This window comes from Schistocerca gregaria, chromosome 2 (assembly GCF_023897955.1).
Source record: "Schistocerca gregaria isolate iqSchGreg1 chromosome 2, iqSchGreg1.2, whole genome shotgun sequence".
NCBI classification, from domain to species: Eukaryota; Metazoa; Arthropoda; class Insecta; order Orthoptera; family Acrididae; genus Schistocerca; species Schistocerca gregaria.
In genome coordinates, this window is record NC_064921.1 from 812,304,929 (window position 1) to 812,330,436 (window position 25,508).

Genomic DNA, 25,508 nt, shown 5'->3' on the forward strand with positions numbered 1-25,508 from the left:
TCATCATAAGAGATGACCTTTTTGGATAAACAAGGATTACATTTTAAGATACATATCACTTTATACAAGTCCTGTCATGCTTAAAAAAAATAAATCCTCATGCCTGGCAAAAAGTTAAATTACACTGCGCATTGCAGTTCACTTTTTACACAGAAAATTTCACTTGCTCAATGTTTAGTATTTTTCACAAGCACTTTTACTCTTTTAATGAGGTTTAATACACTTTCTCAAAAAGTTGTCCTTGCCTTCAACAGGTCGTAGTGGCAGTTAGTAAGGAAATGCACTGCTATTAGTTCCCTTGGAGGTGGTTCTCCTTCACCACCGTACATGAAAAAATTAGACAATATACTCTACTTTAGTACACTTACTTTTACTTCTAACTAAGTATAAGGAAAAAATGTTTAACATTAATGGCAAATAATGGTCATTACTTCATAAATAAATACATTACATAGTCCTCATGATATCACAGCAATTAGCACTAAAATTGACTATAGTACGAAACATGGGGACTAGTAAAAATTTGAAATCAAGTGCACGTTACACTACAAAACCTTACTCTAAGTCATAACTGTCTGAAACTGGTTAAACATGAAAGATTTGTGTCTCTTTCACATTTGCAAAATAGCGAAAACTCAAGATGTACACAAGCAAAGATTTACAAATAAATTACAATATGAAAAAAGAAGAGTGTCACCATCACTTAACGTAATTACTATTCAACTCAAAATCAAGGGGATGTAAATTGTACCAAACCATTGCCCCACGTCTCTACTCAACTCTGAGCACTACTCTCATTCAACCAGAAAATTAAATCCTCACAAAATCACAAAATGTTACCAAAGAGTTGACCTGTCAGAAGCACGTGCATCAGTCTAGAATCACAGTTATCAGTTAATCAGCAAAATTACCTTTCTTCATTCCAGTATTACGACTTTAAGTTCATAATTCCTTAGTACACAAATAGGAGTTCTGACATAACCTATAGATCCAATAATGCAGCATTATATGACTTGTATGTCACTAAAATATTGTCCTTTCTGTTAAATTCTCATTCCCAGCTGCAGTGTCATGAATTGCACAATATATGCAGTACCCAACATTGCCTAGTTCACAAATAGATCATCAAGTTAGTTACACCACAATTGTTTTGTATACGGTTAGATTTTTTATTCATCATGTCTGTCAGCACCATTATTTTACTTATATTTCTTACCTCATTAGGTAGTCGAGTGCATTCTCAAAAAATATCCCTACTGCAGTGACAGGCTCCCTAACCATTAAGATCCTATCATTATTCATTATTTTATTATTTTCTTATTGCTTCATTAACTAGTAAATAAATACCGCTCTGCTTATCCAATGTAAAATTGATTCTACTGAAAAACACCCCTCATTAACAGATCCTTATGCGAAGTCAAACTTAACTCTCATTACTAATCAGACAATATTATTGCTTAGAAAAACTATTATTTCACTGCATTCTATAAAATTGCTTGAGATTCTAGCCTGAAGGGCAATATGCATACAAATCTTGCTTATTCTTTCCACACACATTATTCCAGGCAACTATGTTTTAAGTTGTAATTTCTTAATGTTAAGCAAGGTTGTGCCACGACACACTTCTGTAGGTAGATAGTTATCTCAATATACTGACTGCACTGACCAGAAACGCTTCTATGAGAGTAATCCCAAAAGTATGGACTCCTTTTTTATGAGTACATAGACCTGTTTATTTCTACAATGGTTTACATCAGTTTACAGCTTGAACATTTAGCTATTTTTTGACATTATCACCATTTCTGTCAATGCATTTTTGTAGATGCTGTGGCAGTTTTCGTATGCCCATGTCATACCAGCTCAGCACCATGCTGTTCAGAAAGTTCTGAATCTCTTCTTTCACCTCATCATTGAAGCTGAATCGATGGGACCACAATTAATGCTGACACGTACCGTGAGACTCTGAAAAAACTCAAACAGACAATTCAGAACCAGAGAAGAGGAATGTTGGGCAAGGGCATACACATTCTCCATGACAACGCTTGCCCACACATCGCTCGGCAAAGCGTTGCTCTCCTGCAACAGTTTCAGTGGAATATAATGACCCACCCCATATTCCTGACTTGGTGCCCAGTGACTATCACCTGTTCTCTAGGTTAAAAGAACAATTGGCCTGAAAGTGATTCAGCTCTGATGACGAGGTGAAAGAAGAGGTTCATAACTTTCTGAACAGCACGGCAGTGAGCTAGTATGGCATGGGCATACAGAAACTGCCACAGTGTCTACAAAAATGCATCAACAGAAATGGTGATTTTGTCAAAAAAATTGCTAAATGTTCAAGCTGTAAACTGATGTAAACAATTGTATAAATAAACAGGTCTATGTACGTATAAAAAAATAGGAGACCTTACTTTTGGGATTACCCTCATATTATACTACAATTAATGTTAATAACTTGGTATCCAAGATGGTTTTTTTATACTGCATATTACCTCTGCTGCTGCACCAAATTATCCTAACTTCATACATGATGATGATGATAATTTATGGTGGAGGGAGCTAAACAGCTAGGTCATTAGTGCCCTTGCATTAATGTTATACCAAAGAAGATTTTCAAAATCTATGTAGAGAGATCAATAAACTGGTAAACTAAATTTGATCCCAGCAAAGGAAACATAAAGCAACCCCAAAAAGGTGAGGTTCAGAAAAGCCCTTAATAAAAAAATAAAAAATAAAAAAAAAAATAAAAAAAAACACACCATGAGACACAGCGGGAAATCTAAATAAAATCATGGATAAAATACGTGTAAAGATGCTGTTAAAAAAGGGAAAAATAACCGTGGCTGTAGACGACTTACAAATAATATGTGACCCAGTGACTCTGTGACACATTAATAAGATCTCACACCAAGTGTTTTGGGAAGAATTCCAGACACTACACATAAGACATGAACAACACTCACCTTGTTATCAGTTAAAATAAAGGGAAGATCCTGTGGGAGACCCAGTTTAACCCTCTGGTTGTCATATAAAACACACTCAGTTAAAAGATGTCGTACTGACAGCTGTATCCTGCATCTCTGACATACCGGGGGCTCCTCCCAACCTAAGAGGAAGCCATGTGTCAATAGACAATGTCCCACTGTCAGCCAAGTAAGGGATACTTCTACACACCATTGCAAGCAGAGGGAGGTGATCCATGGTCACACTAAAGTCTTGATGGAACATAGTTTATTGTCCCTCACTTACAGCCACTGGGACTCCCACCAACATATGCCCTTCCTGGTCACAAATGAAGTGACAGCCCACAGAGGGACTGAGCAGCGAGCAGGAGGAGGAAGGGAGCAAGCCTCCTTGGCAGCAGCACCAGTGAGTTTGTTTCCCTGGATGCCTACGTGCCCTGGAACCCAGCTAAAAATGACTTGTTTCACCTTTGCAAGAGAAGGAGAGCGTCCTGCACTTGTTGCACCATCCAATCTGCTAGGTACATCTGTCCAACAGCCAGAAGGGCTCTTTGAGAATCAGAGCAGATGATAATTTTTTTGCCATGACACCATCTCTGCTCTATTGCCCTCAGGATGTCAAAAAGTTCCACGTAATAAATTGAAAACTGCTCTGGGAGCCCTATCAAGAGGACAAAGTCAGGGAACAAGACAAAACAACCGAAAACATCTCCCTGCTTAGAACCATCCATGTAGATGGTAATAAAATCTGGGTGGCTACATAAAATTTCATTAAATTTAATTTTAAAAACATGGTCTGGAACTGCAATGCTTCTTGTAATCAGTTATGAAAACAACCTAGGCCTTGGCAGTAGCCAGGGGGAGATCCTACTCCACCCCTGGCTTTGGACCTGAATGTCCCCCACCTGTAATAACTCAAGGCTCTCCCTTGCACAGATTCCAAATGAACATGTTGCTTGTGGTTGATGATTGACCAGTCATCCAGTGGCTGCTGAACAACATAACTGGATGCTGGCAATGTAGGAATGGACAATGTCCTTTATGATTGGCATACCACGAGGAGAAGACTACGAATAGACAGCGGAGGCTCACCAGCTTCAGCACACAAACTAACAACAGGGTTTGTGTGATAGGCCCCTGTTGACAGCCTAATACCCTTGTGGTGAACTGCATCCTGCATTTTAAGGTATGAAGGTCTTGCTGACCCATAAATCTGGCTTACATATTCAGGCCGGAGTCACACAGAGGCCTTATAAAGATGCAGTAGACGTGCTCTGTCAGCTCCCCAAGACCTATAACTGACACATTTAAGGATGTTTAAGGCCTTGAGACATCTCAGTTTCAGTTCTTTAAGGTGTGGCAACCATGTTAACTTCTGGTCAAAGATAGGACCCACTTCACCTTTTCCATGAAAGTGGGAACAGTGTCCCCCAGTTTTAAAACAGGGAAATTAAACAGACAGTGGGAATGATTAAAATTAACACAAACTGTTTTCTCTAATGAGAATTTAAAACCTGTGGTGCAACACCATTCCTCCAACCACCTGATCGTCAGTTGCAATTGCCGAGTAACTGTGGTGAGGCTGGAGGATGCCAAGAAGATGGAGAAGTCATCCACAAACAAGGAACATAGTACTGGACATCGCATTGTGGTTGTAATACTATTGATTGTGATGTTGAAAGCTGTCACACTTAAAACACTCCCTTGAGGGACACCATTCTCCTGCTTAAAATGGTCAGACAGGACATTCCCAACCCTGTATGTAAAATATCAGTCCAAGAGGAATGACGGTATGAAGGTCATAGACGTCCACGGAATCCCCACTGATGGAGCTGCAACAAAATATTATGCCTCCAGGTAATGTCATAGGCCTTTCCCAAATCAAAGAAAACACCAATAAGGTGTTGCTTATGAAGGAAAACTTGTTGAATGGCAGCTTCTTGCAGGGTCAGGTTATTGAGAGTGGAGCGATAGCTTCTGAACCCACACTGGGAATGGCTGAGTAGGGACCTGGTTTCCAGAACCCACACTAGGCACTGATTGACCATACACTCCAGTGTCTTTCCTGCACAGCTTGTCAAGCTAATACTATGATAACTATGAGGGTCTGTCTGATCCTTTCCTGATTTTAAAATTGGGATTAAAATAGATTCCTTCCATGAGTTGTGAAAGTCACAAGTTATCCAAATTTTGTTGAAGAGCTGAAGGAGGACTTCCTTTGACTGTCAGTCGAAGTGTTGCAACATGCTGTAGGTTATCAGGTCATTTCCAGGGATTGTATCACAAGCAACTGACAATGCAGAAGTCAGCTACCACAGAGAGAAAGGCTGGTTGTATTCTTCCATGTTGGTGGAATGGAAATCAAGATCAGCCTTCTCCTGTGCCTCCCAATATTGATGGAAGGTGGGATCCTGGCTGGAATCAGCTGTGATGGGTTTATATGATTCAGCCATTGTATGAACTATATCCATTGTTGATGTTACAAGAGACCCCTGTATTCATACAGCTGCTATTGGCAGTCGTGAGTTGAGGTCCCGCTGATGGATTCCCATACTTTACATCCAGGTGTTGACCTATTGATGGAGTTTAGGAACTCTTGCCAAGACCTCTGCTTACTCTGTTGAATTATTCTCCTCGCCTTTGCATGCACCATTCAAAAATATGCAAGATTCTCATCTTTAGGGCATCAACTGAATCTGCCCATTGCTGTCCTCCTGCACCTGATTGCAAAATGACATTCATCGTTCCACCAATGGGCAGGTTGCTTCCTAGGTGTTTCCATAGACTTTGGGATGGATGCATTAGTGACATGGTGAATCACAGCTGTAATGTGATCCACCAGTCCTGGATGCCATCACATTGCTCTAAAACAGCTAACTGCCTGTAAAGCGTCCAGTTAGCCTTTTTGAACAACCATCTTGGTGGCTTTCTTTCAGGCTGTGCTTCATCAGGCAGATGGATCCAGATAGTGAAATTGTCACTACGATGAAGGTCATCATCCACTGCCCACTGAGCAGTGTCCCCAAGAGCAGGCTAGCAAAAGGAGAGGTCTGTGGTGGTAGACAACCTGTAACAGTGCTAAAATGTGTAGCTCGACCTATGTTCAAAAGTATGAGATCTGTTGTGTGTAGTAGATCCTCAAGTGCCTGTCCATTCGAGAAAGTGGTGTGAGAATCCCATAGTGCACTGTGTGCATTGAAGTCCCCCAAAAGGAGGAGGGGGCGGGGGAGTTCATCAAGAAGATGAGTGAGGACCCCACTGTCAAAAGGCTCTTGAGGTGGTAGGTATAAAGAGCACACAATGAAGTCAACATGGGCCACTATCCGAACAGCAACCGCTTGTAGTGTTGTTGTTAAGGGAATAGGTAAGGAGTGAAAAGTGTCCTTTATGAACACTGCAACCACACCTTTTGCCATATCACCAGTAAGGTTGTCTTTTCTGAAAAGGTAATAGTCTACAAATACAGGTGTGTCAGTCTCTTTAAAATGAGTCTCTCGAAGGCAAAGGCAAAAGGGTCTCTCCTGTACAAGAAGTCTCAGTTCCTCCAGATGAGTGCTATATCCATTGATGTTCCATTGTAGTATGTGGGCATGTCATCAATGTGGTCTTGATTTACCCCTGTCTTTGTGCTGAGATGGTGAGGTGCTCGTAGAGTGAGGCAGAGTGGTGGGGCTGACTAGGTCTGGTGATGAGGCATCAAAAACCATTATGTCCTCACCGGCAGTCACTCATGCCAGAGTGATGTCTGATGGCACCCAGGTCAGCTTTCCACCTGAATGTTGAGTTCCTTTCCCCACTCCCTTTCCCAGCAAGGATGATGCAGAAGGGGGGCGGTGAGAGCCACCTTTCTTTGAAGATAGTTGGCATTGAGAAGCACTGTGCTTTTGGGATGCCTTTGAGCTGCATGCTGCAGAAGCATTACTGGTTTCTTCCATTGTAGCTGCCTGAATTGCTATCTCTTTCACTTGGCTTTGGCACACGCAGCTGCAAGTACAGGTACTAATGGTAGATAATGGTACACTGGACGTCGTATGAGTTGAAGTGTTGACCTTAATAGCAGTTTTCTGCACCAAGGAAGCATAAAGAGGGGCAAAGACAGGGGGTTTCATTACCTGATAGTCCTTCTTGGCTTCTGCATAGGTGATCCGTTTGGTCACTTTTATTTCCTGAATTTTGCATTCCTCTGCAAAAACAGGGAAGGCTCAGCTCCAAACTGGGTGGCTCCCAGAGCAGTTAATGCAGACTGCTGGAGACAACGGACAGTCAGTCCCAGCTTCATGGGCTGCCTTTCCACACTTTCCACAAGTTGCTTTGCCTTTGCAACTTAGATTTTTATGGCCAAAACTCTGGCATTTGAAGCATCACATAAGGTATGTAGGGTTGAACCCTAAGTCAGAGGAAAACTGCCAGTATGTTTTCAGGTAGTGTTGGAGAGTTGAAGGTTACAATAAAAGTGGCAGTCTTCTTAGTCTCTCCATTGGCCTCGTGTGTCCTTCGTTCCACATCTATGATCTGCTGAGGTACCCATTCTTGTTTCAGTCCAGCAGTGTCTATGTTCATAATATCATGGCAGGTTACCACACCTTTGCTGGAGTTAAGGGAGCCATGCAGCTCAACAATGATGTCATACTCACCCAATTTCTGTGATCTCATAAGAAGTTCCACCTGCTTTGCCCAGTTAGTCTTGACAAGCAAGAAACCATTTCACATCTACTTAATAGACTTTCAGGTACTAGCTAGCCCTTCTAAGCCTTTATGGATATAGAAGGGGACACTTTTTCAAATGTTGCCTCCATCCTCTTGATCACTACAAAGATATTGTGATTCATGATGTCTTGAGCCACGTTACTGATAACATGTTGAATATCAGGAGGCCTAGCCTCCCTCATTCTTTTTGATGAATGGGTTTGAGAACTCCCAGGTGACACACCTTTCCCTCTGGGAGGAGAAGATTTCGAGGGTTCCATCTTGGTCCCACGAGTAGCTGGTGAAGTAAGGGTCCACTCATACGGAGCCCCACATTCCTGAATAAGCCTTGTACAACTGAGTTGAGCTAGGTTCTCCAGAGGTTGTCCGCTAACAACTGTTCCACCTGAACAGCCATGCATCTCATCAGCATGTAGCACACTTTGAGATTGAGGTTTTTTTTTATAGAAGTTTTTTTCCATCCTCGCGATCCAGGCAGTCAAGCCAAGATCCCCATTCCCTGAGACACACAATGTTCCACCACTGTGCAGCACGGTGGTTGCTGAAGCATGCCCAGAGCTTATGGTGGCAGGGGACTGGTGGCTCTTACCAGCCCCCAGCTCAGGAACCCCAGTGTCACTAAGCCCGTACTCAGCAAACAAATGCTGAGCCCCTGAGGGCTTCACACATGAGCTGATTACCTCAGATGTTATAGTTTTCAGATAATCTGCACCGTCTCCTTCACCTATGCTGACAACTTTCATTTTCTGTTTACCTTAGCTCACTGTTTGGCATAAATACTTTAACCATGGAACCAATTTATTTTCTTCCATCCTCTTGTGATTCCATAACTTATCAGTAACAACATAATATGTATGTAGGTAACACTGGAGAAAACTTTTTAAAAATATTCCTATACTAAAGTATCCTACTGTACAAAATCACATGAAAGTCAAAGATAGAATGTTTCTGATTCACTTATAAACTACAGATAGGATAGGAGAAGAGTTTGACTGCCTCAGGAAACATGAAAAATGAGACAGACAACTGGGGTAAGCATTATCACCACATAATGAATCCACCTACTTGCTCATAGGTCTTACTTCTGGTTCAATGCACATTATAGTAAGTTACTCCTCTCCTTTTATGGGATAAGCATTGTTACCCATACTATCATTCAATATGTCACTAGAATTATAATTTATACTTGTCTTACTGCTATCTACATTAAACTTATCTGTGATTACAGCATATTTATATATAAGTGGTACTTCATCACTACCTGCTCTAGTGTGAGCTAAAACTGGTGTATTACCTAGTTTAAATGGTTTGATCCGGAATTAAAATCATCTCCTATATTTCTGTAATTGAATTTCTCCTACCATTTCCGTGCCCATTCTGGCTACCCTCCACCCAACCACTCCTTGAATTTCTACTGTAATTAGTCCTGTTCATCATATTTACCTGAAATTCTCTCCCTGCTTGATTATTATCATCAAAAGTCCTCCTACAATCTTCCACTGAGGACTTTACCCTCTCCACTTTATCAACATAATTCAAGACGTCACTAATATTACCCCTATGGGCAGGTACAAGCAATTCTCTAACTTCCTGAGGCAACTTACTTTCTAAACCCATAATTATTGATTCACTATCTAGCTCTTTGTCAAAATATTTCTGTTTGTTTATCCAAAGCTGACAGAAACCTTTCACAGTACCCTTCCTAGAGTCAAATCCCTCCTCCCCAAAATTCACTAAAAATTCTCTGCTGCTTCTCTTTTGATCAATATTGATCTAAAAATGCTTTCTCAAAGCTTTACGATGAGGTATAGCTATCATCTATCTGAGCTGCCCATCCATAAGCATCTCCATTCAAAAAACCTCTCACAAATGACATTTTCTCTTTGTCATTCCATCTTTCAGGCAAATCATTAAATTCCCTAATGAAATCCAGTGGATACACTTCCCATATTGTTCAAAATTATTAAATTCCTTACAGCTGATAAATGAGGGACTGTTTGAAACACGACATACTCTCCATATCTCTACTCTACATATCTCTACTCTCCATATCTCTACTCTACATATCTCTTCCACCTTTTTCTCCATTTCAGCTAATTTTGAATCTACATTTTTATTTACTTTTCCCAGTTTTTCATCTATCACTACTGCACACTTGGTTTCTACCTCTGCCTCTACATTTTAATCTGATCGATTTGGTTCTGAAGTTTAACCCTATTTCCAGCACAAAATTTCCTGGCAGCTTTGGCTTCATCTTGACACTGTTTTTTGGAAGCCTCTGCCTTCCTAATACAGTCATCACTAAGCTTCTTTCTCTCTTCTACACATTTACTACTCATTAGTGTTAATGTCTCATTAGTATTATGTACTACCTTATTTACCTTTTCATCACAATCTTTAACTGCTGCCTCAACCTTCTTATGTAATTCTGTAAGATTAGAGTTGACTACCTTAATTTCTTTTTAAATTTCTCTCTTTAGTTCATCCTTTAAGCTAGTCATGTCTTGTTTCATACACATACTACTCATAATTTGCCTTAACATCACTTCCAATTTTCTGTCTGCCATAATCTGTTGGCCTTGCTGACTTTCGTTACTAGATTCCTCCCACTAAACATAAATGATTTCATTTGCTTCAGTACTGTTTTCGTCCATTTTGCTTACATCATCATAAAATGTAGATGGCACTTTTGTCACTACATTCATGTCTGATTTATAACCATCATCTACAGAACCAGTCCCCTGTTGTCCATGCTCTCATGCTGTCTTTTTAGTTAAGGCCACTCCTTACCTGTCACTTAATATAAAATGGCTTTTGTTATGAAACCACCTTATTCTTATTCACTCGTCTCCTGCTGCTGCTGCTTTGGTTGTCATCTCGATTCATCGTCTGCATGGCTGCTGCAGGTTGTAATTTTCACAGTGAAGTGTGTTGTATCTCCTGGTCGGCTGCATCCAACAGCTGTTCCTGTACCCAATGGCTGCTTCCATAGAACCCATTCAATGATTGGCTGCTGTCCTACTGTGACCATGAAACCCAAGTGCTGATTGACTGTTGCACTTCCTTCGTCAAGGTCATAGCACTGTACACCGCTCATGAGTTCACTGTTCACAGTTTGCAAACCCTAGTTTATTGTGCCCACATAAAATAGTCCTCACATGCAAGGGCACAATATGTGACATTTGCCTGCTTTATTTCCTTGTTGATTGTCCACAGTGTTGACGTACTGCATTGCTATACTGGCTGAAAAATGGGGGGTGGAAGTTCAACACTGACTACTTTAAATGATGTAGCCAACAGAAGCACATTTCCATTTCACAGTTCTTTACTTTCAGTGTTCATCCCCCCCCCCCCCCCCCCCCCCAATAGGTTGCAAGCAAACATCAACATACTGTTACAATAGTTTACTGTTGCATATCTATGAGCAGTAAAAACCGAGCCACACAGTTCACAATTCTTGCAGAATGCTGTGGTATGTATTGAACAGACACTGTCATTGTTTTAACACACAGCCTATTTGTCTTACACTTATTCCACTGTTAAGTTGATGCACTGTTGTTGACCTAACCAGCATGGGTTTCTCGTCTGAAAATCAGCCATGAACTGACTGCCCAAGACCAAAAATTGGGCCTTTATGTATCATAACAATAATAGGCACTGAAACCATACATTGCTCAATGTTTAAGATACAGAAATTACAACTGAAACATACCTCATTCAATTAAGCGAATATACAGAAAAATTCCATCTTTTAAACAGTTTCTTCTAGTACAGGGGTTAAGCTGTATTATTAATTAGTACAAAATTTATATTTGTTTATAAGTTAACAGTAGAATTCAGGTTACGAAACAAATATTTATTTCACCCAATAAGAAAAGATATTAACTAGGAATAGTCAAAATAAATTAAGAAATCAATTAAATGTATAAAACTAAGCACAAAACTAAGGCCCAAACTCTTGGCCTTTACAATTGTCTGCTTGTGTCTGTGTATGTGTGGATGGATATGTGTGTGTGTGAGAGTGTATACCTGTTCTTTTTTCCCCTTATGGTAAGTTTTTCCGCTCCCGGGATTGGAATGACTCCTTACCCTTTCCCATAAAACCCACATACTTACGTCTTTCCCTCTCCTTCCGTCTTTCCTGAAGAAGCAACCGTTGGTTGCGAAAGCTTGAATTTTGTGTGTATGTTTATGTTTGTTTGTGTGTCTATCGACCTGCCAGCACTTTTGTTTGGTAAGTCACATCATCTTTGTTTTTAAACTAAGTACAAAATTAGATCTGGTGGTATATTCTTTAAGACTGAGGGCCAAGCTTTCTCTTTTGTGAAAATGCAGATTATTCTAATTTATTTTAATGGTAATTAGCCATAAATGAAAAAAATGAATTTAAGGAGGCCAGTGGCAAAACAAGAGAGAGAGAAAAAAGATCCCAACTTTCATTGTCACATTGTTTCTAAGATGTCAGACATTGTCCTCCCTCAGAGCTAACTAAAAATATATACCGTGCACACAGAAAGCTATGTTGTTCTCAACAGCTATGCTGTAATGATGCTGGAGCCAACAGCATCTATGCTTTTGTAAATTGCATGACATGTATACAAAACTTCAGCCACATGGAGCCATTGCTTCACAGTACTAATTTTTATTTTAAAACTTTGATAAAAAGAAATTAATCAAATTAATCCCTATTTCTTTTTGGTTTTTCTGATATATTGACTGTTTAATTGTGCTAATTCCATGTTTCAGAAATTACCTACAATAATCTGGCAGAAAATATGTCTGAAAATTACGAGACAGTATTTCCAATTGCATTTGTTTATGAGCGGGATACGCCACACTCACTTGAAGTTAGTAGAGAGCTGAGAAAGTTTTATCTTCAAGATAAACCAATAACAAATGATTCTGAGATTGCACTTGGACAAGTAAGTAAGGCTCAAATACATATGACATGACTTACATAAAAAGTACTATAACGTATTGAGTGTGATGCCCTATACTCAGCTGTTTTTGTAACTCACCCTGTTTACTAGTGCCTTACACTGTGTATGTTCTTGTGAATCTTCCATCAACTATGTGCAATAATAATAGTTAAGAACAACAGTAACACATATATTTTTACAATATGAAATGCCAGGACAAACTTCAGAACATGTTTCTTGGCACAAAAAAGACAAAGACTCATCTCAACCAATACTGAGAAATGCATGACAGTGTTGATCTTTAACAAGACGAAATGCACCCTTTGCGAGAAGATCCACGTATTCCTTTTGTCAGAGAAAGTTCACTGAAGTTCCATAGCACTCCAGCTCAGCAAGCTTCAATGCTATGTTCATAAAATGAATGTTGTTATCCCTCTGTATTTCTGGCGTGTTGAGAGCTGGTAATATATTTAATAAATCAAATATGATCAAGACCATTTTCAGTCCAATCATCCCCATAAACTTGAAAAGCTGAATGGTGGCCATTTCCTCCGAGATAAATTTTGATGTGTAGAGGCAGTATCTACATCTACATCTAAATCTATACTCTGCAGACCATTGTGAGGTGCATGGCAGAGGGTACATCGAATTGTGCCAGTGTCAGGATTTCTTCCTGTTCCATTCATTTATGATCATTTGAATGTCTCTGTGCATGCAGTAATTATTCTAATCTTATCCTCAAGATACTTGTTCGAGCAATATATTGGTGGTTGTAGTATATCCCTCGAGTAATTAATCATTTAAAGCTGGTTCTTGAAACTTTGTTAATAGAGATTCTCAGGATAGTTTACATCTGTCTTTGATAGTCTGCCATTTAAGTTCCTTCAGTATCTCTGTGGCACTCTCTCGTGGATTAAAGAAACCTGTGACCATTCATTCTGACCTTCTCTGTATATGTTCAATATCTGCTGTTAGTCTTATCTGGTAGGGGCCCCACACATGTGAGCAATATTCTAGGATGGGTCACAAAAGTGATTTGTAAGTAATCTCCTTTGTAGACTAATTGCACTTCCTCAGTATTCTGTCAATAAACCAAGGTCTACCACCATCTTTACCCATAACTGAATCTATGCGATCATTCCATTTCACATTCCTGCAAAGTGTTATACCCAGGTACTTGTATGAGTTGGTTGACTCCAACAGTGTCTCATTGATATTATAGTCATAGGATACTACATTTTTTCATCTTGTGAAGTGCAAAATTTTACATTTCTAAACATTTAGAGCAATTTTCCAATCTCTGCACCATTTCGAAATGTTATCAATATCTGACTGAATGAGTATGCAGCTTCTCTCAAATAGAACTTTCTTATAGATAACTGCATCATCTAGAGAAAAAAAAACAGATTTTACTATTAATATTGTCTACAAGCCCATTAATATACAACATTAACAGCAAGTGACCCAACACACTTCCCTGGGGCACACTGGAAGTTACTTCTACATCTGACAATAACTCTCTATCCAAGATAACATGCTGTGTCCACCCTACTGAAACATCCTCAATCCAGTCACAAATTTCACTCAATATCACATATTATCATACTTTTGACAATAAGTGTAGGTGTGGTACTGACCTAAATGCTTTTCGGAAATAAAGAAACACTGCTTTCAGTATGTCATGTGGGAATAGTGCAAGTTGGGTTTCACATGATCAATGTTTTAGAAAACCATGATCATTGTGTTTGAAGTTCAAGGGAGAAGAAGGCACTACCTACATATGATTGATCAATTATTTTTAATCCATTAGTGAATATTTTAAATGCATGTTGCTAGGCATCCTGAATTTGTTGTTAACGCTTGACTTTTTAGTTTTGGAGAGCAGATGGATTTTGCTTGAATGGGTTACTTAGAAAAAGACTGACACAGATATAGCTTTCTGCCAGTAAGGCCTTCATCAAAATTAGATGACACACACACACATACACACTCATGCAAATGCAACTCACTCACACATAACTGCAGTCTAAGGCAACTGAGGCCACTGGCCGAGAGCTATATTTGTGACCGTCTTTTTGTTGTGGCTGTCACGACTCAGCATCTCCACTATATAGTGAGTAGGAACTTTCCTTTTCACAATATTGTTACATTCTGTTGTGGATTTTCCATTGTTTGATTTACTTAGAAAAAGGAATTCAGATGTTCTACTTAGCCCAGTAAAACTATAATTGTTTTGAAGAAACTCCTGTAATTTTTAATTAACTATCATTTTGCTACTGACACTTAGAGCTACCTATCTCCTCATCTTTTGCCTTCTGTTGCCTTCCTAGCTCCTCTTTGTCCCACATATCTAACACTGTATGTCTTTCCTCTGTACACACCCATCATTCCACGCAATCACTCATAAATAAACATCATCATTGTTGCCATGAGGACTGAGTTTAGATGTGTGTTTTAGAGAAAGAGCTAAATAAAAAGAGTGGTAGCTTGAAAGTTGGTGACATTTTCTGTGCTGTAACATTTGTTTGTAAGCCGTGCACCAATCAGCCAACCAGTTGCCTGTGAGGGCTTACTTGTCCTCATTTTTGTGTGTTATTTTAATTTGAAAATTTCTATCATCATTAAATTTTACTTCTGTTATTTTGTTGTTTTAGAATAGAAATTTTTAATTTATATTGTGGTCTATTTTCCTTTCTGTTACCCTTTTACAGGCATATTCTGATGCACTTATAATATTCCCTACGGACCGTGCTGCAAAGATAGTAGCTCAGCTGAGTTCAGCACCTGTGTACTATTACCACTTCACATATGCAGGCAGGTACAGCTGGTTGTACTCCCCAGGAACACAAACTCCATATGGTAAATACCTTGTTTCAATAAAATACAGCTGTAATGTACATATTATTTTTGGGTAGTCTTTGCAGCAAATTTTGATCCAAAGGTAATACAGCTAATAACTGAAGACTTTACAAGTCACTGGAATTTCTTTCACAGTTCTAAAATTAAACATAATATTATTCTCATGTGGTATATACCAGGCTTCAAACAGCTCTGCTTGGAAAACACATATGGCAATAAATAAATGCTCTAATGGCAGTACATATTCTTCTCAAATTATACTGAGAAATTTATACAGGGAAATTCTTACTCTCATTAAGGAACAGAACAACTCCCTCATTCATTTACATATTCTTCATGCCCTGCACAGTCCAGCATTCAGAGGAAACTTCAGGTTGTGTAACAAGTCTTTTTATTTATTCATAATGTGCCCATTTTATTACATCCTTGTTATCTACAGGACATCTCAAAATACAGACACTATAAAATTTTTCATATTTACATTCATGTACAAAATCTAGGCAAACATAAGTTGAAATATTACATGTAGCCAGGAAGCTTTCTAATCAACACATCTTGATGACTCTAATAAAATAAATAATATACTACTTAATTTTACATATTTACATTCATGTACAAAATCTGCTCACACAAAGGTTGTGATAGTACATGTAGTTTGGATGCTTTCTGATCAACACATCTTGATGACTCTAGGAAAATAAACAATATACTGCTTAATCAAACAATGGGAACTACAGATAGGAATGTCAACAATATAGGAAAAGACAGATTTGGCTCTGAGCACTATGGGACTTAACTTCTGAGGTCATCAGTCCCCTAGAACTTAGAACTACGTAAACCTAACTAATCTAAGGACATCACACACATTCATGCCCAAGGCAGGATTTGAACCTGTGACTGTAGCGGTCGCGCCTAGAACCGCTCGGCTACCATGGCCGGCAAAGACAGATTTCTACTTACTATAAAGAACACATGTGAGGTTGCAGACATACACAATTAAAAGACATTTACATAAAGCTTTTGGCCACAGCCTTCATCAGTAAAGAGAGACACACACCATTCACTCACACAAGCAGGCACTCATATGCACATACCGCTGCCGACTCCAGCCACTTGGACCAGAATAAGTGGCATTCCAATCTGTGCCACCAGAGATGGCAGTTTTGTGTGCATGAGATGTGCTTGCTTATGTGAATGAATGTGCGTTTTCTTTTTCTGATGAAGGCTGTGGCCAAAAGTTAAGGTGTAAGTGTCTTTTATTTGTGCCCGTCTGCAACTTAACGTTTATTTGTGCCTGACAGCAACTTAATGTGTCACCTTTATGGTAAGCAGCAATCTACTTCTTCCTTACATTGATGATACTGGAACCTGGAGTTTCCATTGTTTAACATTCTGATAATAATAAATTTTTATGTAGGGTGATGCAAATAGTGGAGATTTCCTAAGAGAGATTAATAAAGCTGTGTATGAACTTATTTTATTAATTAAAATAACTGGCTTTCCTTATGACAGCTGACTTTTCAAATGTAAAAAAAAAATGCAAAGAGTACTACCACTACAAAGAAGACAAAGATAAACAACTGCACTCACATAAATAGACTCTATGCACTAGTGGTCAGAATATGAGCATAAACAATAACAAGAACTGCAAACACATACAAATGCAGTTATGCAAAACCTTTCTAACATGGGGAGATTATGAAGGAGAACCTGCAGACATAAGCAATATTCCAGATATTTATCTTCACTATGCAGGGTTAAATCTGACTTTGGCACAGAAAGGGGTAAATTATGCTGCCACAAAAGTCTTTGGGCACCTACCAAACAGCATCAAAAGCCTGACAGATAGCCAACTAACATTTAAAAATAAATTAAAAGAATTTCTAGATGACAACTCCTTCTACTCATTGGCTGAATTTTTAGATATAAAGTAAGTAAAAAAAAAAAAAAAAAAAAAAAAAAAAAAAAAAAAAAAAAACCTTAATCATTAGTGTCATGCAATATTTTGTGTAATGTAATTTCTTGTACAGACATCTTTTATTAACCTGACACGTTCCACATCATTACGAAGTGTCGTATTCATGATCTATGGAACAAGTATTAATCTAATCTAATCTAATCTAATCTATTAATGCTGTAGAAGCTATTATTATGTTGGCAAATGCTGTAGAAGCTATTATTACATTGCCAAAAATTATGGTCTGGAAATGATTCACTTTGAGTTTTTTAGTCAGAGAGTAGCTGATTTCTAGAATGCTAGCCAACTTGATTATTGTTTTTGGAAGTTTGTTTGCATTATTTTAATGAAGTCAGTTTCTAATGACAGACACGTCAAACACATACATGAAAAAGCCTTTTACAGTTGGTTATGGATGTCTCATTGTTCTGATGTATTTAACATCGTACAAGTAACAACATTACTCTGTGTGTGTGTGTGTGTGTGTGTGTGTGTGTGTGTGTGTGTGTGTGTGTGTGTGTGTGCGTGAGTGAGTGAGTGAGTATTCAATGCAGAAAAATGTTTAATCAAAAGTCAATGAAATTTCCTACAGTTTTGTATGTTTCTTCATACCACAAATGAATCAGCTGCAGGTGAATGACTGAATCAAACGATGGAAAGGCCAGGTTGGAATACCAACAGTTATGAAAAGGATATATTGCTACTCACTGTACAGATGAAGCATTGTTTGCAGACAGGCACAATGAAAAGACAGTTACACAGAGAGCTTTCAGCTACAGACTTCTTCAGCAAAGAATGTAAACACACTACATGACACAAGTAGGCACACCTCACACACACATGACCTGTATCTACAGCCGCTCTAGCCAGACTGAAATTGAAGTGTTGAATGAAAGTAGCAGTTAGGGATTGGGAGGGAAGGGGAAGTGATATCAGAGTACAATGGGTGGGCAGAGAGAAGAGTACTGTCTAGTGGAGTGTGCAGGGACTAGAAGACTTCAGGGCAAGGCTGCCAAGGGCAGCATTGGGTGGCTGTGGAGGAAGGGGGGGAGGTGGGTGAAAATGGGCAGTGGAAAAGGAGAAGGGCAGTGAGGAGAAAGACTGGTGGGTGCTTTGTTAGGAAGCAGGGACAGTGAGGGTGAGGGAAGATGTTATAGGACAGAGGAAGTGGAAACTGTTAGGTGGAGGGTGTGGCAACTATGTTTTGTCATAGGTTGAGACCAGGACAATTTCAGGAACAGAGAATGTGTTCTGCAGTTCAGTGAAGGTGGTGGTGGAGAGGATCCAGATGGTCTAGATTTGTGAAACAGGCATTAAAATAAAGCATGTTATGTTCAACTGTATGTTGTTCCACAGGGTGGTCCACTTTGCTCTTGGCCACAGTTTGGCAGTGTCCATTTATCCTGGTACATAGCTGGTTGTTATTCATACCAATACAAAAATGTGTGCAATGATTGCAGCCCAGATGGTATATGACTTGGTTGCTCTCACAGGTGGCCTAGCCTCTGATGTAGCCTGTAACAGGACTGGAAAAGAAGTGCTGGATGGGTGGATTGGGCAGGTCTTACACGTAAGTCTACCACAGGGATATGATCCCTGTGGCAAGGAGCTGGGATTGGGAGCAACATAGGAATGGACTAGGATGATGTGGAGGTTGTGTGGGTGATGGAACACCACTTTTGGGGGGAAAGACCTCAGATACAACGTCCCTCATTTTAGGGCATGACGATAGGTAATCAAAGCCCTGATGAAGGATTTAGTTCAATTGTCCCATTCCTAGTTGTAGCAGGTGATGAAAGAGGTTGCTCCTCTGTAGCTGGTTCTTGGGGGTTGTGGGAGGATTAGGGATTTGTGGGAATGTGGTGTGGGAACTCTTTTTTTGTGAACTAGGTCTGGGGGACAGTGCCTGTCTGTGAAGGCCTTGTTGAGACTTCAGCATACTGGGCAATGAGGTCTTGTCACTCCAGGGACATCATTCCCAGGTGGCTGGCAGTATGGGAGAGACATTTTGGTGTGGAAGAAATGGCAATTGTCAAAATAAAGGTACTGTTGGTGGTGTGAGGCTTTAATGTGAACAAAGGTGCAGTCAGAGCCTCCAGAGAAGAGGAGGACAACATCCAGGAAGATGGCACACCAAGTTGAAGAAGACCAGGTAAAGCATATGGGAGAAAAGGTGTTGAGGTTGTGAAGGAATGAGGAAAAGTTGTCTCAGCCCTGAGCCCAGATCATGAAGATATCATCAGTGAACCTGAGCCAAACCAGGGCTTTGCAGTTTCGGGAATCTAGAAAGGCTTGCTCTATGGGGTCTGTAAAAAGGTTGTCATTGAAGGGTGTCATTCAGGTGTCCATTGTTACACTGTTCCCTTCAAATAGTCCCATGTTAGATGGTTATTGTGCCCCCACTGAAAGAATTTCATGAAATAGCTGTATGTTAGGATTAAGTTATAAGCGTATGAAGAATGAGGTAGTGTGTTTTGAGTCTGAAGGGCGTTGTGAGATGTAGTGTTCAAAATCAGCAAGACTATGGGTGTGAGGGATGTTGATGTATAGGGAAGTGGCATCAGCACTGACAAATAGGAATTCAGGAGCTGAAGAGACAGGGATGGTGGAGAGTTTGTGAAGGAAGTGGCTGGTATTTTTGACATTGGAGACTAGATTTTGGACAATTGGTTGCAGGTGCTGGTCAATGAGGGTGAAATTCTTTCAGTGGGGGCACAATAACCATCTAATATGGGACATCAAGGATTGCTGAGTTTGTGGATTTTGGGGAATATGTAGAAGGCAGGTGGGTGGGATGTCAAGGGGTATGGAGGGAAATGGATTCAGGTGAGAGGTTCTGGAAAGGGCCAAAGGCTTTAGGCAGGTATTGGATGTTATGTCAGATTAGGCAACAGGCAAAGGCTTTCTGCTAAGGAGTCACTGACTAGCTGGCAGAAGGCCTTTGCCAATTGTCTGACTCCTCCACCTACAATGACACAATTCTACAAGTCCAGCATAACCTCCAGTACCTATTGAACACTACCTCTCCCAATATCCTTCAGACTTCAAACCCTCTACCTCATTGCTCATACACTTTACTAACTTTATCGTCACTCATAACTACGTCTTCTTTGAAGGGAAGGTATACAAACAAATTCACAATGTAGCCATGGGCGCTTGTACGATACTGTACTATGACAACCTCTTTATGGGCCATCTGGAGGAAGTTCTCCTGGACTCCCAAAACCTCAAAGCTCATTGATGATATCTTCATGATCTGGGCTCATGGCTGAGACAACCTTTCCTCATTCCTTCACAACTTCAAACCTTCTGTCCCAGCTGCTGGACCGAGCGAGGTGGCGCAGTGGTTAGAACCTGGACTCGCATTCGGGAGGACAACGGTTCAATCCCACGTCCGGCCATCCTGATTTAGGTTTTCTGTGATTTCCCTAAATCACTCCAAGCAAATGCCAGGATGGTTCCTCTGAAAGGGCACGGCTGACTTCCTTCCCCATCCTTCCCTAATCCGATGAGACCGATGACGTCGCTGTCTGGTCTCCTTCCCCAAAACAACCCTCCCCCCCAACCCAGCTGCTGGTCTTCCTCAACCTAGTGTGCCACCTCCCTGCACATTAACCTTCTCTTCTTTGAAGGCTCGACCATGCCTCTGTCCACATTAAACCCACAAACCACCAACAGTACCTGTATTTTGACAGTTGCTATTCCTTCCACACCAAAAAATCTCTCCCATACTGCCTGGCCACCTGTGGATGTTGTATCTGCAGTGACAAGAACTCATTACTCAATATGTCGAAGGTCTCATCAAGGCCTTCACAGGCAGGCACTGTCCCACAGACCTAGTCTGCAAATAGAGTTTTCGTGCCATATTCACACACAGCCCTAATCCTCCCATCAACCCCAAGAACCACCCAACATCACCCTGGACTGGAACAACTGAACTAAATACTTTGTTAAGGCATTGTTATCTGTTGTAATTCCCTGAAATGAAGGACATCTTACCACGATCTTTCCCTAGAAACATGGTGTTCCATCACCCACACTGCCTCCACTACATCCTAGTCCATCCCTCTGCCACTTCCAATCCCAACCCATGGCTACAGTGATCATATTCCTGTGGTAAATCTAGGTGCAAAACCTACCCAGTCCACCCACCCAGCACTTCCTATTCCAGTCCTGTAACAAGCTTATACTGCCCCATCAGAGGCTGGGCCACCTGTGAAAGTGACCATGTCATGTAGCAGCCATGCTGCAATCATCTCTCAGCTGTTTATATTGGTGTGGCTACCAGTCAAATGTCCACCATGAAGAATGGTCATGCCAAAATGTGGCCAAGAGCAAATTGGACCACCCTGTTGCATAGCAAGCAGTCGAACATAAAATGTTTGGTTTTAATGGCTGCTTCACAACCCTAGGCCATCTGGATCCTCTTCTCCCCCATAAGCTTTTCTGAACTGTGCAAATGGGGGTTACCTTTACAACACATTCTCTGCTCCCGAGATTATCACAGTCTCAACCTAAGATAGCTTGCTGTCCCACATCCTCTAGCGAACAGTTTCTGCCTCCTCTGTCCTACACTATCCTCCAAATTCATGTCCCATATCCTCCTTGTGCTTACTCTCTGGCAACACCCAATTTCTCTTTTCTCCTTTCTGCTCGTCTTCTTTACCAATTCTCCTCCTAGTCCCTCCCCTCCACCACAGCCTCCCCACTCTGCCTCTAGCAGTGTTGTCATGTCACCTTCTAGTCCCTGCATGCTCACCCAGACAGTGTTCTTCTCTCCCTCCCCCCTCCGCTCATATTCTGTTATCCCTCCCCATGCCCTGCTCATGCCCCGATTGCTGTGTTTGGTCAACTCAACAGTTGCAGTCAAGCTATAACATCAGCAGATAGTGGTTATTGTGCGTGAGGTTTGAGGTTGTTTGCTTGTGTGAATGTGTGTGTGTGTTTTCCCTTTTTTTTTGCTGAAGAAAGAAGGCTTCAGCTGAAAGCTTAGTATGTAACATATTTTCATTGTGCCTGCCTGCAACTCACTATGTTGTCTTTATCATGAATAGTAATCTATTCTTCTCATAACTGTTGAATAGTTGACTATTAGTTTTCATTTTTCAGCTTTAAAATATAAGATACAGGTGTGTTACTAGTGTATGTAACTGGTTTATTTTTCATCTGTGACTTGTGAATAATATGAAATCCTCTAAAAATGTTGCTGATAAACTATATACCTATCATGTCACTGGCAGAAAGATCCAAAGAACATTATCAAGGAAAATGAGAAAAGGAAAAAGAATGAAGTTTTACAACAAGATGGCTGTTTCAGTTTTTCCATGTGGCTCAGAGGAATTTTAGCTGAGTACTAAATACCTAAATAAGATACATGGATAGGAAATGAGATTCCTGAGATTCGTAGAAAGCTACACAAGAGTTTAGAGAGTTGAGAAGAGTAGCAAAGAGATACAAATAGACTGAAGATTTGTCTGGGTGTGTGGCAAGAATGAATTGCTCAGATAGTGGCCATTTCCTATAAGAGGGGGAAAAATCTGGATTTGAAAACTGTAATTCTAGTTCATCACACAGTCTTAATGTTAAAAAGTTTTTATGTGATGTTTTTACTTTTTCTAGTGGCTTTGTTTTGGATAATTGAGCAAAGAGCTGCACTTTAATTTTCAGTGGTAATAGTCCACATTCTCAACTGATTCCAGTTGGCATCTTTAGTTTTGATGTTCTTAAAGATCTGCTTTTCCCTACCATCACAAGATTTTGCCCCTTGATCTTTTCCAACATTCTGATCAAAGAATACACTCCTGGAAACGGAAAAAAGAACACATTGACACCGGTGTGTCAGACCCACCATACTTGCTCCGGACACTGCGAGAGGGCTGTACAAGCAATGATCACACGCACGGCACAGCGGACACACCAGGAACCGCAGTGTTGGCCGTCGAATGGCGCTAGCTGCGCAGCATTTGTGCACCGCCGCCATCAGTGTCAGCCAGTTTGCCGTGGCATACGGAGCTCCATCGCAGTCTTTAACACTGGTAGCATGCCGCGACAGCGTGGACGTGAACCGTATGTACAGTTGACGGACTTTGAGCGAGGGCGTATAGTGGGCATGCGGGAGGCCGGGTGGACGTACCGCCGAATTGCTCAACACGTGGGACATGAGGTCTCCACAGTACATCGATGTTGTCGCCAGTGGTCCGCGGAAGGTGCACGTGCCCGTCGACCTGGGACCGGATCGCAGCAACACACGGATGCACGCCAAGACCGTAGGATCCTACGCAGTGCCGTAGGGGACCGCACCACCACTTCCCAGCAAATTAGGGACACTGTTGCTCCTGGGGTATCGGCGAGGACCATTCGCAACCGTCTCCATGAAGCTGGGCTACGGTCCCGCACACCATTAGGCCATCTTCCACTCACGCCCCAACATCGTGCAGCCCTCCTCCAGTGGTGTCACGACAGGCATGAATGGAGGGACGAATGGAGATGTGTCGTCTTCAGCGATGAGAGTCGCTTCTGCCTTGGTGCCAATGATGGTCGTATGCGTGTTTGGCGCCGTGCAGGTGAGCGCCACAATCAGGACTGCATACGACCGAGGCATACAGGGCCAACACCCTGCATCATGGTGTGGGGAGCGATCTCCTACACTGGCCGTACACCTCTGGTGATCGTCGAGGGGACACTGAATAGTGCATGGTACATCCAAACCGTCATCGAACCCATCGTTCTACCATTCCTAGACCGGCAAGGGAACTTGCTGTTCCAACAGGACAATGCATGTCCGCATGTATCCCGTGCCACCCAACGTGCTCTAGAAGGTGTAAGTCAACTACCCTGGCCAGCAAGATCTCCGGATCTGTCCCATTGAGCATGTTTGGGACTGGATGAAGCGTCGTCTCACGCGGTCTGCACGTCCAGCACGAACGCTGGTCCAACTGAGGCGCCAGGTGGAAATGGCATGGCAAGCCGTTCCACAGGACTACATCCAGCATCTCTACGATCGTATCCATGGGAGAATAGCAGCCTGCATTGCTGCGAAAGGTGGATATACACTGTACTAGTGCCGACATTGTGCATGCTCTGTTGCCTGTGTGTATGTGCCTGTGGTTCTGTCAGTGTGATCATGTGATGTATCTGACCCCAGGAATGTGTCAATAAAGTTTCCCCTTCCTGGGACAATGAATTCACGTTGTTTATATTTCAATTTCCAGGAGTGTACACAAAAGATCTTTTGTAGGGGGTGGGACCATACCATTGTAGTTGTTTTTCTTCAAGAATTCCAACAAGATTTTTTCCATTCATAGATGTTCTCAGTCATTATGTTATTCATTTTTATCTTTTGTAGGGAATAAAAAGGGGGGAATGCCACCTAGATGGTCCACTCCACACATAGGTACGAAATGTTTTGTGTAGGTGATCTTGGAAACATATGGAACTGTTCTGTCCCAAAGTATCTGACATGGTTCCATATTTTAGAGTTTGGAGGCTTTTTATAGTCTGTTACCAATCTCTTCGAGGATGGTGTTATCCAAGGAGACAATATTACCTAAACAATGGAAGTTAGCCTTGATCTTATTTTTAATTTTAGGTTCATAGGTGGTGTATAGGAAAATTTCTATTCAATGCTAGACTGATTTTCTTGGGATTTCTATTTTTGAGACCCATAGCCATAATTTTTTCTTGCCAGAGGTCTAGATTATCTAGTACGACCACTTGTGTCTCATCTCGTATCAAAACATCATCAATGGATTCATTAGCTCTGTATGATGGAGCCTTTCTTTTTGCTGCTTTTAAAATTTAATCTGTTATGTTGCTGAATAGGAATGGTGAACTACAACTCTTCGCTTCAGACCAGTCTGATCTCTGTTCTGTAACTGTACTCCAGAGTACTTCTCAGGAGAACGAGTAGTGTTTTTTTTTTTTCAAAATAGCTTCTTTTCTCCTAAAGTACATATATAACTAATATAAAAGTATGTCACATAGATTTGTAAGCCACATGACAGCGTAGTTACACCTCTGTATCACACTTCTTACTGTCACAATACAAGAGAAGGAAAGTTGCCACTCACCATATAGCAGAGATGCTGAGTCATGATAGACACA

At 40.9% G+C, this 25,508-nt stretch overlaps 1 protein-coding gene across 1 annotated transcript in view; it reads left to right on the forward strand.

Moving 5' to 3' along the window:
• LOC126335115 (esterase E4-like) overlaps positions 1-25,508 on the forward strand; it is a 91,964-nt gene that overhangs the window by 49,272 nt on the left and 17,184 nt on the right. The window contains exons 7-8 of the mRNA XM_049998069.1: positions 12,417-12,592; positions 15,301-15,448. Of these exons, the coding sequence (XP_049854026.1) occupies positions 12,417-12,592; positions 15,301-15,448 (324 nt within the window). The remainder of the gene's footprint in view (positions 1-12,416; positions 12,593-15,300; positions 15,449-25,508) is intronic.